Source organism: Oncorhynchus gorbuscha, linkage group LG01, assembly GCF_021184085.1.
Source record: "Oncorhynchus gorbuscha isolate QuinsamMale2020 ecotype Even-year linkage group LG01, OgorEven_v1.0, whole genome shotgun sequence".
NCBI lineage: Eukaryota > Metazoa > Chordata > Actinopteri > Salmoniformes > Salmonidae > Oncorhynchus > Oncorhynchus gorbuscha.
In genome coordinates, this window is record NC_060173.1 from 50,965,774 (window position 1) to 50,984,386 (window position 18,613).

Genomic DNA, 18,613 nt, shown 5'->3' on the forward strand with positions numbered 1-18,613 from the left:
ACTTGTGGAGCACGCTGCACTTCCTGTAGCGCCGGTTGCCGGGGTCATCCTCAAACGTGTCGTAGAGGTGCTCCCTCTCCAGGCGGCCGTCGAACACACGCTGCAGCGGCTCCTGGTCGGCCCAGCGAGACAACACCTTGCTGTCCAAGAATGATGAGAACATGGCCGTCTCCAGGAACCAGGACAGGAAGTGCAGGTGCGGGGCAGGCTGCGCCGACAGGAAGGAGCCCTGGTGATACCACTAACCAGTTAAAGCAGTAACAGCGGGCGAACATTGCTTCTATCCTGAATGAGAGCTTCTTGTGAATGTATGTATGATTACTGACTGTGAAGGAGTAGCCTATGGATATAATGCGTGTCTATGGTATTCATTCAGTGAGTGACTGTCGATCAATCTTCACCATTACCTTATCAAAGTTGCTCGTTCCGTCACGGTTGCCTAGCCAGGACTCCAGGTCGGGAGCGCTGTGGATCACAAACTCTTCGTACCTCCCGAAAATGACGGCAAAACGCCCTGCGAACACCTCCTTCAGCTGCACGTTCATTTTGGCCGCATTCAGCTCCTCCTCCTCCTCCTGGAACGCCCGTCCAAGGGTCTTTCCCCCCTCCACCCCTCCTTCTCCACACCTCCTGGCTAGTGCCTGCAGTCGTTCCAGCACGGCCAACTCCTCCCCTCCCAGGTTCCCATTGCGCCTGTCTTCCATCAGGTCCTCCAGGACGAGGCTGCTGAGGCAGAGGGGAGCGGCAGGGGCGGGGTTGGTGGTGGTGGCGCCACCATATGGCTGGAGGCCGAAACGCAGCAGCACCTCGTTCAGCTCGAGGATGAGCTCGGGCTGGTCTGGGAAGAGGGGAAGGTCCTCGGGTGGATCCACGCGGTGGTTGTCTATGTCCACAAAGCACAGGTTGGCCTGGAAGGGGGACAGACCAAAAACATGTTACTCGTCATGTACACAGTTTACAGCGGGTATAAAAAGGTGCAGCAAAATGCTCGTTTGAAATCCCTCTCTTCCCCAGATCACTCTCACTTTTCCTCATTTCGCCTACGTCTCATCTCTCCTTCCACCTCCTCTCTCCCTTTCCTCTCTAAAAACCCTGTCTCTCCTGGCATACTAGTTTCACGTAGCCTGGTCCCAGATCTCTTTGTGCTGTATAGTCAACCAGAACACTTGGAGTTGGCTAACCAAATAGGTCCACAGACGATGCAATCTCAACCACACTGCACACTGCCCTAACCCACCTGGACAAGAGGAATACCTATGTGAGAATGCTGTTCATCGACTACAGCTCGGCATTCAACACCATAGTACCCTCCAAGCTCGTCATCAAGCTCGAGACCCTGGGTCTCGACCCCGCCCTGTGCAACTGGGTACTGGACTTCCTGACGGGCCGCCCCCAGGTGGTGAGGGTAGGCAACAACATCTCCTCCCCGCTGATCCTCAACACGGGGGCCCCACAAGGGTGCGTTCTGAGCCCTCTCCTGTACTCCCTGTTCACCCACGACTGCGTGGCCACGCACGCCTCCAACTCAATCATCAAGTTTGCGGACGACACAACAGTGGTAGGCTTGATTACCAACAATGACGAGACGGCCTACAGGGAGGAGGTGAGGGCCCTCGGAGTGTGGTGTCAGGAAAATAACCTCACACTCAACGTCAACAAAACTAAGGAGATGATTGTGGACTTCAGGAAACAGCAGAGGGAACACCCCCTATCCACATCGATGGAACAGTAGTGGAGAGGGTAGCTAGTTTTAAGTTCCTCGGCATACACATCACAGACAAACTGAATTGGTCCACTCACACTGACAGCGTCGTGAAGAAGGCGCAGCAGCGCCTATTCAACCTCAGGAGGCTGAAGAAATTCGGCTTGTCACCAAAAGCACTCACAAACTTCTACAGATGCACAATCGAGAGCATCCTGGCGGGCTGTATCACCGCCTGGTACGGCAACTGCTCCGCCCTCAACCGTAAGGCTCTCCAGAGGGTAGTGAGGACTGCACAACGCATCACCGGGGCAAACTACCTGCCCTCCAGGACACCTACACCACCCGTTGTTACAGGAAGGCCATAAAGATCATCAAGGACATCAACCACCCGAACCACTGCCTGTTCACCCCGCTATCATCCAGAAGGCGAGGTCAGTACAGGTGCATCAAAGCTGGGACCGAGAGACTGAAAAACAGCTTCTATCTCAAGGCCATCAGACTGTTAAACAGCCACCACTAACACTGAGTGGCTGCTGCCAACACACTGTCATTGACACTGACCCAACTCCAGCCATTTTAATAATGGGAATTGATGGGAAATGATGTAAATATATCACTAGCCACTTTAAACAATGCTACCTTATATAATGTTACTTACCCTACATTATTCATCTCATATGCATATGTATATACTGTACTCTACATCATCGACTGCATCCTTATGTAACACATGTATCACTAGCCACTTTAACTATGCCACTTTGTTTACTTTGTCTACACACTCATCTCATATGTATATACTGTACTCGATACCATCTACTGTATGCTGCTCTGTACCATCACTCATTCATATATCCTTATGTACATGTTCCTTATCCCCTTACACTGTGTATAAGACAGTAGTTTTGGAATTGTTAGTTAGATTACTTGTTGGTTATCACTGCATTGTCGGAACTAGAAGCACAAGCATTTCGCTACACTCGCATTAACATCTGCTAACCATGTGTATGTGACAAATAAAATTTGATTTGATTTGGGACCAGGCCAAGTTCAAATCAAATCAAATTTTATTTGTCACATGCGCCGAATACAACCGGTGTAGACCCTACAGTAAAATGCTTACTTACAAGCCCTTAACCAACCATTCAGTTAAGAAAATCCCTAAAAAGTAAGAGATAAGAATAACAAATAATTGAAGAGCAGCAGTAAATAACAATAGCGGGGCAATATACAGGGGGTACCGGTACAGAGTCAATGTGTCAATGTGTCAATGTGTCACTGGTGTCGATGTAGGTGGAGTTATTAAAGTGACTACGAATAGATAATATAGATAATAGAGTAGCAGCAGCATTGGGGGGGGGTCTAGTATGGGTAGCAATTTGATTAGCTGTTCAGGAGTCTTAGCTGTTTAGAAGCCTCTTAGAACTAGACTTGGCGCTCCGGTACCGCGTGCGGTAGCAGAGAGAACAGTCTATGACTAGGGTGGCTGGAGTCTTTGACAATTTTTAGGGCCTTCCTCCGACACCGCCTGGTATAGAGGTCCTGGATGGCAGGAAGCTTGGCCCCGGTGATGTACTGGGCCATACGCACTACCCTCTGTAGTGCTCTTGATGGTGCAGCTGTAAAACCTTTTGAGGATCTGAGGACCCATGCCAAATCTTTTCAGTCTCCTGAGGGGGAATAGGTTTTGTCGTGCCCTCTTCACAACTATCTTGGTGTGCTTGGACCATGTTAGTTTGTTGGTGATGTGGACACCAAAGGAACTTGAAGCTCTCAACCTGCTCCACTACAGCCCTGTCGATGAGAATGAGGGCGTGCTTGGTCCTCCTTTTTGTGTAGTCCACAATCATCTCCTTTGTCTTGATCACGTTGGGGGAGAGGTTGTTGTCCTGGCACCACATGGTCAGGTCTCTGAACTCTCTATAGGCTGTCTCGTCAGTGATCAGGCCCACCACTGTTGTGTCATCGGCAAACTTAATGATGGAGTTGGAGTCGTGCCTGACCGTGCCGTCATGAGTGAACAGGGAGTACAGGAGCTGAGCACGTACCCCTGAGGGGCCCCCGTGTTGAGGATCAGCGTGGCGGATGTGTTGTTACCTACCCTCACCACCTGGGGGCGGCCCGTCAAGAAGTCCAGGATCCAGCTGCAGAAGGAGGTGTTTAGTCCAAGGGTCCTTAGCTTAGTGATGAGCTTTGAGGGCACTACGGTGTTGAACGCTGAGCTGTAGTCAATGAATAGCTTTCTCGCACAGGTGTTCCTGTTTTCCAGGTGGGAAAGGGCAGTGTGGAGTGCAATAGAGATTGCATCATCTGTGGATCTGTTGGTGCGGTATGCAAATTGGAGTGGGACTAGGGTTTCTGGGAAAATAGTGTTGATGTGAGCAATGACAAGACTTTCAAAGCATTTCATGGCTACAGACGTGTTCTTGGGCACAGGGACTATGGTGGCCTGCTTAAAACATGTTGGTATTACAGACTTGGACAAGGAGAGGTTGAAAATGTCAGTGAAGACACTTGCCAGTCGGTCAGCGCATGCTCGCAGTACACATCCTGGTAATCCGTCTGGCCCTGTGGCCTTGTGAATGTTCAACTGTTTAAAGGTCTTACTCACATCGGCTGTGATCACAAAGTCTTCCGGAACAGCTGGTGCTCTCATGCATGTTTCAGTGTTATTTGCCTCGAAGCGAGCATTGAAGTAGTTTAGCTTGTCTGATAGGTCTTAGTCCCGTATTGACGCTTTGCCTGTTTGATGGTTTGTCGGAGGGCATAGCGGGATTTCTTATAAGCTTCCGGGTTAGAGTCCTGCTCCTTGAAAACGGCAGCTCTAGATGTTAGCTCAGTGCGGATGTTGCCTGTAATCCATGGTTTCTGGTTAGGGTATGTACGCACAGTCACTGTGGGGACAACGTCCTCGATGCACTTATTGATAAAGCCAGTGACTGATGTGGTGTACTCCTTAATGCCATCTGAAGAATCCCTTAACATGTTCCAGTCTATGCTAGCAAAACAGTCCTGTATTTTAGCATCTGCCTCATCTGACCACTTTTTTATAGACCGAGTCACTGGTGCTCTCTGCTTTAATTTTGGCTTGTAAGCAGGAATCAGGAGGATAGAGTTATGTTCAGATTTGCCAAATAGAGGGCGAGAGAGAGCTTTGTACGCATCTCTCTGTGTGGAGTAAAGGTGGTCTAGAATTTTTTCCCCCTCTGGTTGCACATTTTTTACACGCTGATGGAAATGAGGTGAAACGGTTTCATTGCACATCCCCTCATTCACTGACAAAATATTAGTCAATGCGGAAAACAGTCAGAGAAACGAGTCGACCTCTGGAGAGAAGCTTAGCAGGCACTGGCCTGACACAGACTATGTCAGAGACCGACACCATGAAATCCCATAACAGCATCAACAGTGTGCTCTGCTTAAGTGACACTCTGTTGGTCCAAATTCAGCACTGACGTTATGCCATGGTCCAGTTTTTTTCTTAACTGCATGTGATGAGACCACCATTTGTTTACAGTTCTAGTTTAAAGGCCCACTCCTCAATTTAAGAAAAGACAGTGATATTCATCATGAACAGGCATGAACAGTGGGTATCATTCATTTAAATGATCAAACATGTCTGTAAATATCGAAGAATGTGCCTTTAAAAGTTCATAGGATTGAAGCATTGCCGCTCCACTTCTCATGGGAAATCTTGCAACATAAACCACGCCCTCGCCTTCCCCCTCGGATTATGTTGACCCAATTTACCATGACAGAATATGTTGACATCCCACTGTACTGTGACACATCAGCTAAATGCCATCAAAAGCTATGTGCTTTTTAAAAAGCCATGACTTTAGATAAGGATACAGATAAAACGCCCTTAATCCTGCTGGAAAAAAAGGGGTTGTAGACAGATAGATATTTAATACACAGGATGGGGTCGGGATGCGTTCCACAATCTGCTAAGTGTGCATTCTATTGCTGCCTCCCTACCCTCTCACATACATCCAGAAATAAACTGTGGATTTCTTAAACCTTAATTATTCACGTTGTCTGATATCTTTAGAAATGTGTTGCTCGGTGCCTTCCTCCTCCCACCTCTCTCTCTCTACTGATGTCTCCTGCTCCCTCTCTCTGGGCCTAGCTCTAGCACTTCAAAGAAAACTCCTAAAATCGGTGTCCCAAATGGCACCTTTACACAGGGAATAGGGTGCCATTTGGGACGCATGCCTAGCGAAATGCTTGTGCGAAACGGCATGATCTTTCATAGAGGGATGGAGAATTGGATTTGGGGAGAGAAGGGAGAAGCGGAGGAGCTCGCCAGAGGAGCTATGTGAATTATAATGCAACTAGAATAGGATGGATTAGCGCAGGCACTGCAAGAATGCAGCAAATGTTACCAAGCTCTTTTCACTGCCTGTTACATTGCGTAATGTAATGGAATGCCTGTTATTAGAATGCACGTTACAGTGAACGGTACATTGTGTTCGAATGCTTGTTGGAGTGTTTTTTGCAAGAACAGTGAATGCCTGATAGAACGCCAGTCAGAAGGTGTATCAAAATGCCTAGTAAAATGCTACAGAGGATGAACTATGCTGAACAAAAATATAAACGCTAAAATGTCGGTCCCATGTTTCATGAGCTGAAATAAAAGATCCCAGAAACGTTCCATACGCACAATAAAGCTTATTTCTCAAAAATGTTGTGCACAAATTTGTTTACATCCCTGTTAGTGAGCATTTCTCCATCCGCCTGACAGGTGTGGCATATCAAGAAGATGATTAAACAGCATGATCATTACACAGGTGCACCTCATGCCGGGGACAACTCTAAAATGTGCAGTTTTCACGTAACACAATGCCACAGATGTCTAAAGTCTTGAGGGAGTGTGCAATTGGCATGCTGACAGAAAGGATGTCCACCAGAGCTGTTGCCAGATAATTTAATGTTAATTTCTCTACCATAAGCCACCTCCAGCATCGTTTTAGAGAATTTGGCAGTACGTCCAACCACCCTCACAACCGCAGACCACGTGAATGGCGTTGTGTGGGCATGCGGTTTGCTGATGTCATCGTTGTGAACAGAGTGCCCCGTGGTGGAGGAGGGGTTATGGTATGGGCAGGCATAAGCTACGGACAACGAAGACAATTGCATTTTATAGATGGCAATTTGAATGCACAGAGCCATGTCGATATCCTGAGGCCCATTGTCGTGCCGTTCATCCGCCGCCATCCCCTCATGTTTCAGCATGATAATGCACGGCGCCATGTCGCAAGGATCTGTACACAATCCAGCAACTTGGCACAGCCATTTGAAAAGGAATGGGTCAACGTTCCACAGGCCAGCATGATCAACACTATGCGAAGGAGACGTGTCGCGCTGCATGAGGAAAATGGTTGTCACACCAGATACCGACTGGTTTTCTGATTTACGCCCCTACCTTTTTTAAATTGATTTTGTATTATTTTTTATAAAGGTATCTGTGACCAACAGATGCATATCTGTATTCCCAGTCATGTGAAATCCATAGATTAGGGCCTACTGAATTAATTTCAAATTGACTGATTTCCTTATATGAACTGTAACTCAGTAAAATCTTTGGAATAGTTGCATGTTGTGTTTATATTTTTGTTCAGCATAGAATACTTCAAAGTCTATGGTATAATAGCCAGTTGGTTTGGCCAGTTGAATTGGAATTGAAGAGTGGATTTAAAACTAACTAGGTGTGTGGATTCAGCAACCTCCCATTCTTATTAAAGAAATATGAACTTTGGACTACATTAGAACATCGTTTGTCCTACTGCACCTTCCATTTCTGGTCAACTTCAAAATAAATAAAAAATTGTTGCTCCCTCTTGGTCAGGTCGTATTTAAAGAAGAAATGTGTTCTCAATTTTTTATTTATTTTTATTTCACCTTTTTAGAAAATAAAACACTGGAATGGTAGATTTGCAGTGGAAGAATGTGCAAAGTAGAAATAAAAATAATGGGGTGCAAAGGAGCAAAATAAATAAATACATTAAATACAGTAGGGAAAGAGGTAGTTGTTTGGGCTAAATTATAGGTGGGCTATGTACAGGTGCAGTAATCTGTGAGCTGCTCTGACAGTTGGTGCTTAAAGCTAGTGAGGGAGATAAGTGTTTCCAGTTTCAGAGATTTTTGTAGTTCGTTCCAGTCATTGGCAGCAGAGAACTGGAAGGAGAGGCGGCCAAAGAAAGAATTGGTTTTGGGGGTGGCTAGAGAGATATACCTGCTGGAGCGTGTGCTACAGGTGGGAGATGCTATGGTGACCAGCGAGCTGAGATAAGGGGGGACTTTACCTAGCAGGGTCTTGTAGATGATAACTTGACTGGTTAAATAAAGGCATTTTGAGGGTAATTTATTATTATTTTTTTAAAGCCTCCGTTACATGCCTACAGTTCCAAACACTAAGCACTAAGCAGGCACATACACAGATAGGACTCCACCTGTGCAGAGCACATGCCCCTTTGCCCTTCCAGTCTCCAAAGTGCCCTTTTGGGTTAGTGGTATAATTTCCCCCTCCAATTTTTTTTTTTGTACAAATGTTTTGGTCATTGTTGTTCAGAACCCTCTGCCTGCAAGTCGTGGTCATGTTCGCCACCCCCCCCCCCATCCCATGTCCGTTGGCTGCGCATGTTGATCTGGCCTGTACGGAGCTCTCGCACGACCCGTTGCGCCTTTTCTCCACTCCCAGGCTGCCCTGTACTGAGGGTGCACGTGCCCCGTATCCAAACATGCATGGCTCGAGAGACCGGTTAAGTGTGTGTGTAGCTACCTAGCTTAAATATCAACAGTACTGCAACAGCGGTGTAACATTTGATCAACACGGCCTACATCATCGTCAATATTAGGTTTGGTTGGCGGATACGCGCAGCAGAGAGACAGACACAGAGGTCAATCTTAGCCAGTCAAAGAAATGGAGCGAGCTGACTAGCGGGTTTACATCAACCATCAACATCAATGATCAGCTGATGGCCCACCCCTTTTCTCCGATGTCAATCATTTCTTTAGGAGGCACTGTAGCTTGCTTAGAATTTGTGACGATGAGTGTGTTCTTGCAGAAATAAATAGGCCTATGCTTATTTTTTGTGTGTAAATGTTCACTACAGAGGAATTTGGTATGTTAGGGAGTATGGAAAGTAGAATTTTTTTCAAAGGTCTGTTTATGGCCCTGGTACTAAGTACATTCAATACCTCATGGGACAGATCCAAAGTGGAGCATTGGGAGCAATCCTTCCGTTGGATGCCCATCAAGAAGGGCACGGGGGCATCCAGGAGATGGTGCAGGGGCACGGGCAAGATGGGAAGGTAGACGTGCTGCCACTGGAATGGAAACAGTAGGTTGGTGATGCCCTCTGCCACCGTCATCAACCGCTGGTAGTCTGGAGACAGAGAGACGCATGATGGGAAATGAACAAGTGCACACTTTTGGGTTACATTTGAAAAATGATCGAAACACAACCGAGGCTGGTGATCTTGCAGAAAACGCTGCCTGATCTTTTGGTGCTTACCCTGTGAGTAGAGCAGGACCTGGGTCTCCAGCAGCACGGAGGTGAGCAGCCTCACCATGTTCTCCACCCCCAGCAGGGAGAAGGCCTCTCCCAGTGGGTAGTCCCCGAGTGGGAGCTCCTCAGGGCCGGGCTGCTGGCACACGATAGGCCCCTGGACCCCGTGGAACCGGAGCGAACGACCGGGCGGTGGCACGGGCACCTCGTACAGGATGTTGTGGATGTAGCTCTCCAGCGGCAGTGGCGGGGCCGCGTGCGATGTCACCGCCTGGTGCAACTGGGACAGGAAGTGACGGGCGGCGTGCAGGAAAGGGAGGGGCGTGAGGAGGCAGAGGGCCTTGGAGGCATACAGGGTGTCCCGGGCCGGTTGGAAGGAGCCCGCCGCGCAGCCCAAACAAGCCGACAGGGGGCGCGCTGCCAGGGAGTCGGCATCCAACTCATCCAGGCTGCTCACCAGAGAGTCCATGCTGGATGTGGAGGGGGAGGAGGCGGAGGAAAATGACAAAGAGGAGGTGGAGTAGTGCTCCACATGGTGCATCTGATGAAGGGTCTGCATCGCCGTGGTGATCTGGGCACTCGTCACTGCTTCGTAGTACGTGTGCACGAAGCCGTAGGAGCGCGTGCCGTCGTCCTGGGCGACCGTGAAGGAGTGGAAGTGGTGCTCGCGGCCGTCCGCCTGACTACGGAACGACAGGCCGTGCGGCATGCAGAGCTGGGGATGAGAGAGAGAGAGAGAGAGAGAGAGAGTGAGATGAAGGAGGAAGATGGAGAATGAGAGATGAAGAAAGGAGAGAGAGGGTGAGGAGAGAGATATGAAGGGAGGAAGAGAGACATGGGAAGAGGAAGGAGGTGAGGTGGGGAGAAAAAGAGCGAGAGAGAGGAGTGAGAGGATGGTGAATGTAATAGAGGTGGGAGAGATGTCGAAGGAAGAGCGAGTTAGGATGTTTTAGAGGACATAGCAGAGGAAAAATAAAATAAAGGGGGGAGAGAGAGAGAGATAGGAGAGGAAGACGAGGTAGGGGAAGGTACAGAAAGAGAGGCAAACAATCTCAACCGCCTTCAATAGCCTGCTCTTAAATCAAACGCAAGTGATTATGGACAGGGATGAAAGGGGTCAAATCATTCTGAAGAGCTTTCATTCTGACAAACAACATTAAAGACTAGCGGTTAAAAGGGCCCTTATTTGTGGAAAGAACCAGAGTGTGGCTCCATGAAAAGGCGTTCTATGCTACAAAGTACCTCCGTGTCTCTGGGGAGACTGCTCACAACAAGTTTGAACTTTTCGCCAAAAACAACTCAAGTTTTTTTTAATTGGTTCATCTATGTTAGTAGATTGTGTTGAGTTCCTGCCCTAACGCTTTTATCATCCAGACTTGTTTATACAAGAGTGTACCATAAAAATTAACACTTAAAAACGGAAAATATTCTCTCATTCGCATGAAAGATAAATGCATTATGGTACCGGAGAACAAAACAAAGACGTGACGGCACAGCATTTAAGGCTCTTGCAGTGCCAAACAATCAAACATTTGCCCAACCACTTTCAAATGGTTCAATTAACGCTAGTTAGCATTGCGCTAATGCTAGTTAGCCACGTCCTTCAAAACTGCACGCAGAGCCATAAAAATGGTCTCCACCAGTTCATCTGACTCTGGAGAAGGAGATGAACTATCCCATTAACAAAACAATAGTGCACAAACAACAAATGTAAAGTCCTCTATTCTGTGTAAAATACGTGCACAACAGAAGCTATACTTTCTTGTAATGAATGCATGAAATGAGGCCATTTTCAAAACAACCATCTTTCCATAACGGGCTAAAACAGCCAAAATGACATAAAAGACAGACTTAACCTTTTGCTAAGTTCTCTAAATGTATCCTAGCCCCACTGTCTTACCATGTTGACTGCATCTCTGTTGAAGGGACTCCTGTCTGTGCTCTCAGGGTAGTGGGCCAGAACCTTGGACTTGAAGGACCTCCGTAGGGGGCTCTGCTCAAAGCTCTCACCTAGGAAAGAGAGAAAGGGGTTGAAAACAAGTGGCGGGGGAGAGAGAGAGAGAGAGGGTAGAGACAGACAAACGGAGAGAACGAGTATGTCAGCATTGCAATACTGGCACAGACAAATTCAGAGGGACAAGTGACCTTCATTCCCCGCAATGAATTGTTAATAAGGGGACAGGGCGGAGAGCAACACTGCGGTTACCAGACAGGATCAGGATTTCATATCTGAGACAGCAAAGCTTTTGGCCCATCATCTGATATCAGCTAAAAACTCTGTGTGTGTTGAATACCTTTAATGAGCCAGAGGTGAGATGGTAGAGGGGTGAGACCAGAGATGGAAATTAAGTTAACCCGCTTGCCCGAGGCTAGTAGAAAATGTAGAGAGATGAGACAGAGTTGGGCAACAGCAGAGAGAAGAGATAGTAGAGAGGTGAGATATCAGTGAGACAGTAGAGATGAGAGAGAAGTGATACAATAGATTTGTGACATTACTGAGACAGTAGAGTGGTAAGGCAGTAGAGGGGTAAGGCAGTAGAGAGGTGAGACCGTTAGTGAGACAACAGAGAAGTGAGACAATAGGGGTGGTTCTGCAGTGAAGGGGGGAAGCCCTGCCAAGTCCGGACTTATGTAACGACCAACCCTGAGGTGCCTTCAAAGCAGCTACAGTGCCCACATCCCCTCACACTGCACCATCGCCAGAAAGTCAGATAAGAGGAGGAGAGAGAACAGGGGGACAGGTAGGGTTGTCATGATCCCAGTCATACTCCGAAGTATCGTGGCAAGGAGACAAAACACTAAGCTGACTTTCTGTTGTCACCCAGAGTCACGTTTGTTTATTTTTTAAAGCTATATCACACAGTATTTCACATAGAGCTGGTTTGTAAAAGACCATAAAGTTCAGTCTGCTTCATGAAAATCCAGTATTGTCGTGGTATTGCAATATTGGTATCGTGACAACCCGAGGGGATAGGAGGGTTGATTTGGAGAGGGAGATAAGTGAGGAAGGGTTAGAGGAGATGAGGGGAGGATTTGATTCAAGATGTTGTAGAAGCAGGAGCAATGCACAGAACGCATCCCAACGCTCTGCAGGGTGAACCTGACTGTTTACAGTACGCGGATACAAGCTGAAACTGGGTCTTGATAGCAAAGAGGATCTTTGGTTTGGCTGGAAATAAGAAAACACACTACATCGCACCATCCATGTCATAGTTTCAGCAAAGTGAAAGTGTTTTTTTGTTTGTGTAGCAGACTATTAAATGAAAAAAACGTACTACATTTTCTGACACACGTATGGTATGTGTACATTCACTGAAGGGAAGGAGAGAATTCAGTGACACACACTTCCCCTGACCTTGTATAACCTTGTCTGCCTGATGCATCTCCTGCCTCTCTCACTGTCCCCTGTGTCAACTGTCTGCTCCAATTACACACAGATAGCTGTGTGTGTGTGTGTGTGTGTGTGTGTGTGTGTGTGTGTGTGTGTGTGTGTGTGTGTGTGTGTGTGTGTGTGTGTGTGTGTGTGTGTGTGTGTGTGTGTGTGTGTGTGTGTGTGTGTGTGTGTGTGTGTGTGTGTGTGTGTGTTTGCGTGCGTGTGTGTCTCATGCAAGCCACTGGTGTGTACCAGCGTTGTGCTCCATCCAGGATATTGGAATTGACTCCCATTCAACTCATGAGTTGAAATTCCAATTGGCCACATCCCACATGATGTAGTATTTGAGTGACAGGAAGTCGAATTTAATTCAGTGCAATTCAAAGAAATTCCACTCAGTCATAGAACATGAGGTTTCATTGAGTATGACAGGGCGCACTTCCAGATACCAAAGAATACATCACTTTTCTCTGCGAACAATGTTCATATACTCTTTTAATCTTTGTGCTTAGAATAGCCAATTATATGTCCACCGACCATAATATTTGACCATAATATTTGTTTTCTCTTTGAAGGCTTTTAGGGTCAACTTGAGGGTTAAACTAATGCATTCTGGGATTTTTTAAAATTTTGATTAATGAAATAATGAAATATTAATTAAAATATAACAACTTGGAATATTTGGATGGAGGTTGTTTTCATTGATCATCCATTAAGAGTTTGTCCTGAAAATCAATTGTTTCAACAATATTTTACATGCATTTTTATATGTACAAGATGTATATTTGTATAGACTAGACCTAATATAGAAGAGTCATTTACATGCATGTACAAGATGTATATTTGTATAGACTAGACCTAATATAGAAGAGTCATTTACATGCATGTACAAGATGTATATTTGTATAGACTAGACCTAATATAGAAGAGTCATTTACATGCATGTACAAGATGTATATTTGTATAGACTAGACCTAATATAGAAGAGTCATTTACATGCATGTACAAGATGTATATTTGTATAGACTAGACCTAATATAGAAGAGTCATTTACATGCATGTACAAGATGTATATTTGTATAGACTAGACCTAATATAGAAGAGTCATTTACATTTGATTGAATTTGACTGAATTCAATTCCCTTTCATTCAAATTCTAATTGCAATTCTGCATTCTGTTAACTACTTCAATTCAAATTCAATTGGAATTAATGAGGCATTCTCAATTCAATTCAGAATTGAGCACAACCCTGGTATGTACACAACCCTGGTATGTACACTCAAACTACCTCATCATTCCCTAGAGTGCATCACTCTTCCCATTACTACCCTGCCTGGGATGTGGATGTGCACATGCACACACACACACATCCACACATTCAAGAAATCTGTGATGCCATTTCAAATCAAATCAAATTTTATTTGTCACATACACATGGTTAGCAGATGTTAGTGTGAGTGTAGCGAAATCACAACTTGCAGACTTGTTTACGTGTTGCTGTGCGATTTGTGCATTTTGTTGCCAACCTTACTTTGCTACCTGACAACTTTACGGTTTTTACTTTTTAATTACTGTTTATATTTTTTTTTTTTTTTCATTCAACTTTTTCACTCCGGACGCTTTATCTGGACGTGGTTCGTCAGGACCTCCAACAGCCGAAGCTAAGTAGTAACATTAACATGACGTCTTCTAATTGCAGTCGCTGTACTCATAATATACAGGAGAACGATCGCCTTACGGCGAGGATAGCTGTGCTGCAAGCCCAGCTTCAGATGCAATCGTTAGGCAAGGGTCATTTCAGTGTAGGAAAGGATGAAACAGCGTCTGTGCCACCAGTAAGTACAGATAATAACGTTAGTATAGATCCCCTCGCACGGTCCCGCAGCCGGACAACTTTCTCACGGTTTCTGGAGGGAAATGCTGTAGGAATGCTCAACCAGTGTCGCTCATTTAGCCGACAGAAACTTTCAACCGGTTTTCCGCATTAAGCAGCAAGTCGGAGTCTGAGGCCGAGCCATCTCTTGTCTCTACTCCTCCCGTTACGGGGTCTGAGACGCCGAAGCTTCCCACCGTCAGCTCTGTCAAATTGAAAACCCTAGTCATTGGCGACTCCATTACCCGCAGTATTAGACTTAAAACAAATCATCCAGCGATCATACACTGTTTACCAGGGGGCAGGGCTACTGACGTTAAGGCTAATCTGAAGATGGTGCTGGCTAAAGCTAAAACTGGCGAGTATAGAGATATTGTTATCCACGTCGGCACCAACGATGTTAGGATGAAACAGTCAGAGGTCTCCAAGCGCAATATAGCTTCAGCGTGTAAATCAGCTAGAAAGATGTGTCGGAATCGAGTAATTGTCTCTGGCCCTTTCCCAGTTAGGGGGAGTGATGAGCTCTACAGCAGAGTCTCACAACTCAATCGCTGGTTGGAAACTGTTTTCTGCCCCTCCCAAAAGATAGAATTGGCCCTCTTTCTGGGACTCACCCACAAACAGGACCAAGCCTGACCTGCTGAGGAGTGACGGACTCCATCCTAGCTGGAGGGGTGCTCTCATCTTATCTACCAACATAGACAGGGCTCTAACTCCTCTGGCTCCACAATGAAATCGGGTGCATGCCAGGCAGCAGGCTGTTAGGCTGCCACTAGCACAGTCAGTGTTGTCAGCTCAGCTATCCCCATTGAGACCGTGTCTGTGCCTCGACCTGGGTTGGGCAAAACTAAACATGGCGGTGTTCACCTTAGCAATCTCACTAGGATAAAGACCTCCTCCATTCCTGCCATTATTGAAAGAGATTGTGATACCTCACATCTCAAAATAGGGCTACTTAATGTTAGATCCCTTACTTCAAAGGCAATTATAGTCAATGAACTAATCACTGATCATAATCTTGATGTGATTGGTCTGACTGAAACATGGCTTAAGCCTGATGAATTTACTGTGTTAAATGAGGCCTCACCTCCTGGTTACACTAGTGACCATATCCCCCCGTGCATCCCACAAAGGTGGAGGTGTTGCTAACATTTACGATAGCAAATTTCATTTGACAAAAAAAGAAGACGTTTTCATCTTTTGAGCTTCTAGTCATGAAATCTATGCAGCCTACTCAATCACTTTTTATAGCTACTGTTTACAGGCCTCCTGGGCCATATACAGCGTTCCCCATTGAGTTCCTTGAATTCCTATCGGACCTTGTAGTCATAGCAGATAATATTCACATTTTTGTTGACTTTAATATTCACATGAAAAAGTCCACAGACCCACTCCAAAAGGCTTTCGGCGCCATCATCGACTCAGTGGGTTTTGTCCAACATGTCTCTGGACCTACTCACTGTCATAGTCATACTCTGGACCTAGTTTTGTCAGTTAACCACCAAATTGAGGAACTCAGTTTAACCTTGCGCAATACCCTAGATGCAGTTGCACCCCTAAAAACTAAACAAATTTCTCGTAAGAAACTAGTTCCCTGGTATACAAAAAATACCCGAGCTCTGAAGCAAGCTTCCAGAAAATATGAACAGAAACAGCGCCACACCAAACTGGAACTCTTCCGACTAGCTTGGAAACCGTGCAGTATCGAAGACCCCTTACTGCTGCTGGATCATCCTATTTTTCCAACTTAATTGAGGAAAATAATAACAATCCTAAATGTATTTTTGATACTGTCGCAAAGCTAACAAAAAAGCAGCATTCCCCTAGTGAGGATGGCTTTTACTTCAGCAGTAATAAATTCATGAAGGAAAAGACCATGAGGAAAAGATCATGATTATTAGAAAGCAAATTACGGACTCCTCTTTAAATCTGCGTATTCCTTCAAAGCTCAGTTGTCCTGAGACTGCACAACTCTGCCAGCACCTAGGATCAAGAGAGACACTCAAGTGTTTTAGTACAATATCTCTTGACACAATGATAAAAATAATCATGGCCTCTAAACCTTCAAGCTGCATATTGGACCCTAGTCCAACTAAACTACTGAAAGAGCTGCTTCCTGTGCATGGCCCTCCTATGTTGAACATAATAAACGGCTCTCTATCCACCGGAAATGTACCAAACTCACTAAAACTGGCAGTAATAAAGCCTCTCTTGAAAAAGCCAAACCTTGACCCAGAAAATATTTTAAAAACTATCGGCTTATATCGAATCTTCCATTCCTCTCAAAAAAAATGGAAAAAGATGTTGCGCAGCAACTCACTGCCTTCCTGAAGACGAGCAATGTTTACGAAATGCTTCAGTCTGGTTTTAGACCCCATCATAGCACTGAGACTGCACTTGTGAAGGTGGTAAATGACCTTTTAATGGCATCAGACTGAGGCTCTGCACCTGTCCTCGTGCTCCTAGACATTAGTGCTGCTTTTGATACCATCGATCCCCACATTCTTCTGGAGAGATTGGAAACCCTAATTGGTCTACACAGACAAGTTCTGTCCTGGTTTAGATCTTATCTGTCGGAAAGATATCAGTTTATCTCTGTGAATGGTTTGTCCTCTGACAAATCAACTGTAAATTTCGGTGTTCCTCAAGGTTCCGTTTTAGGACCACTATTGTTTTCACTAAATATTTTACCTCTTGGGGATGTCATTTGAAAACATAATGTTAACTTTCACTGCTATACGGATGACACACAGCTGTACATTTCAATGAAACATGGTGAAGCCACAAAATTGCACGCCCAATTTTTCAGTTTTTGATTTGTTAAAAAAGTTTGAAATATCCAATAAATGTCGTTCCACTTCATGATTGTGTCCCACTTGTTGTTGATTCTTCACAAAAAATACAGTTTTATATCTTTATGTTTGAAGCCTGAAATGTGGCAAAAGGTCGCAAAGTTCAAGGGGGCCGAATACTTTCGCAAGGCACTGTATCTTCTGTTGAATCTGACAATTAATCTTAATGGTTGTACAGTCGTCTCAAATAAAACTGTGAAGGACCTCGGCATTACTCTGGACCCTGATCTCTCTTTTGACGAACATATCAAGACTGTTTCAAGGACAGCTTTTTTCCATCTACGTAACATTGCAAAAATCAGAAACTTTCTGGCCAAAAATGATTCAGAAAAATTAATCCATGCTTTTGTTACTTCTAGGTTAGACTACTGCAATGCTCTACTTTCCGGCTACCCGGATAAAGCACTAAATAAACTTCAGTTAGTGCTAAATACGGCTGCTAGAATCCTGACTAGAACCAAAAACTTTTATCATATTACTCCAGTGCTAGCCTTTTCCTACACTGGATTCCTGTCAAGGTAAGGGCTGATTTCAAGGTTTTACTGCTAATCTACAAAGCATTACATGGGCTTGCCATACATTTGGTCCTGCCATACATACCTACACGTACGCTATGGTCACAAGACGCAGGCATCCTAATTATCCCTAGAATTTCTAAGCAAACAGCTGGAGGCAGGGCTTTCTCCTATAGAGCTCCATTTTTATGGAATGGTCTGTCTAACAATGTGAGAGACGCAAACTCGGTCTCAACCTTTAAGTCTTTACTGAAGACTCATCTCTTCAGTGGGTCATATGATTGAGTGTAGTCTGGCCCAGGAGTGTGAAGGTGAATGGAAAGGCTCTGGAGCAACGAACAGACCTTGCTGTCTCTGCCTGGCTGGTTCCCCTCTTTCCACTGGGATTCTCTGCCTCTAACCCTATTACAGGGTCTGAGTCACTGGCTTACTGGTGCTCTTTCATGCCGTCCCTAGGAAGGGTGCGTCACTTGAGTGGGTTGAGTCACTGATGTGATCTTCCTGTCTGGATTAGCGCCCCCCCTTGGGTTGTGCCATGGCGGAGATCTTTGTGGGCTATACTCGGCCTTGTCTCAGGATGGTAAGTTGGTGGTTGAAGATATCCCTCTCATGGTGTGGGGGCTGTGCTTTGGCAAAGTGGGTGGGGTTATATCCTTCCTGTTTGGCCCTGTCTGGGTGTATCATCGGATGGGGACACAGTGTCTCCTGACCCCTCCTGTCTCAGCCTCCAGTATTTATGCTGCAGTAGTTTATGTGTCGGTGGGCTAGGGTCAGTTTGTTATA

The 18,613-nt window shown here is 45.7% G+C and overlaps 1 protein-coding gene across 2 annotated transcripts in view; it reads right to left on the minus strand.

Annotated features, from left to right (window-relative positions):
- The window catches only part of LOC124039241 (DENN domain-containing protein 5B-like), a 61,711-nt gene that overhangs the window by 31,454 nt on the left and 11,644 nt on the right, over window positions 1-18,613 (minus strand). For both annotated transcript variants that reach the window (XM_046355164.1, XM_046355155.1), the window contains exons 2-6: window positions 11,117-11,226; window positions 9,223-9,931; window positions 8,906-9,093; window positions 408-908; window positions 1-229 (exon numbers count right to left, since the gene is read on the minus strand). The exon at window positions 1-229 is cut by the window's left edge and continues 3 nt beyond it. In XM_046355164.1, the coding sequence (XP_046211120.1) occupies window positions 1-229; window positions 408-908; window positions 8,906-9,093; window positions 9,223-9,931; window positions 11,117-11,226 (1,737 nt within the window). The remainder of the gene's footprint in view (window positions 230-407; window positions 909-8,905; window positions 9,094-9,222; window positions 9,932-11,116; window positions 11,227-18,613) is intronic.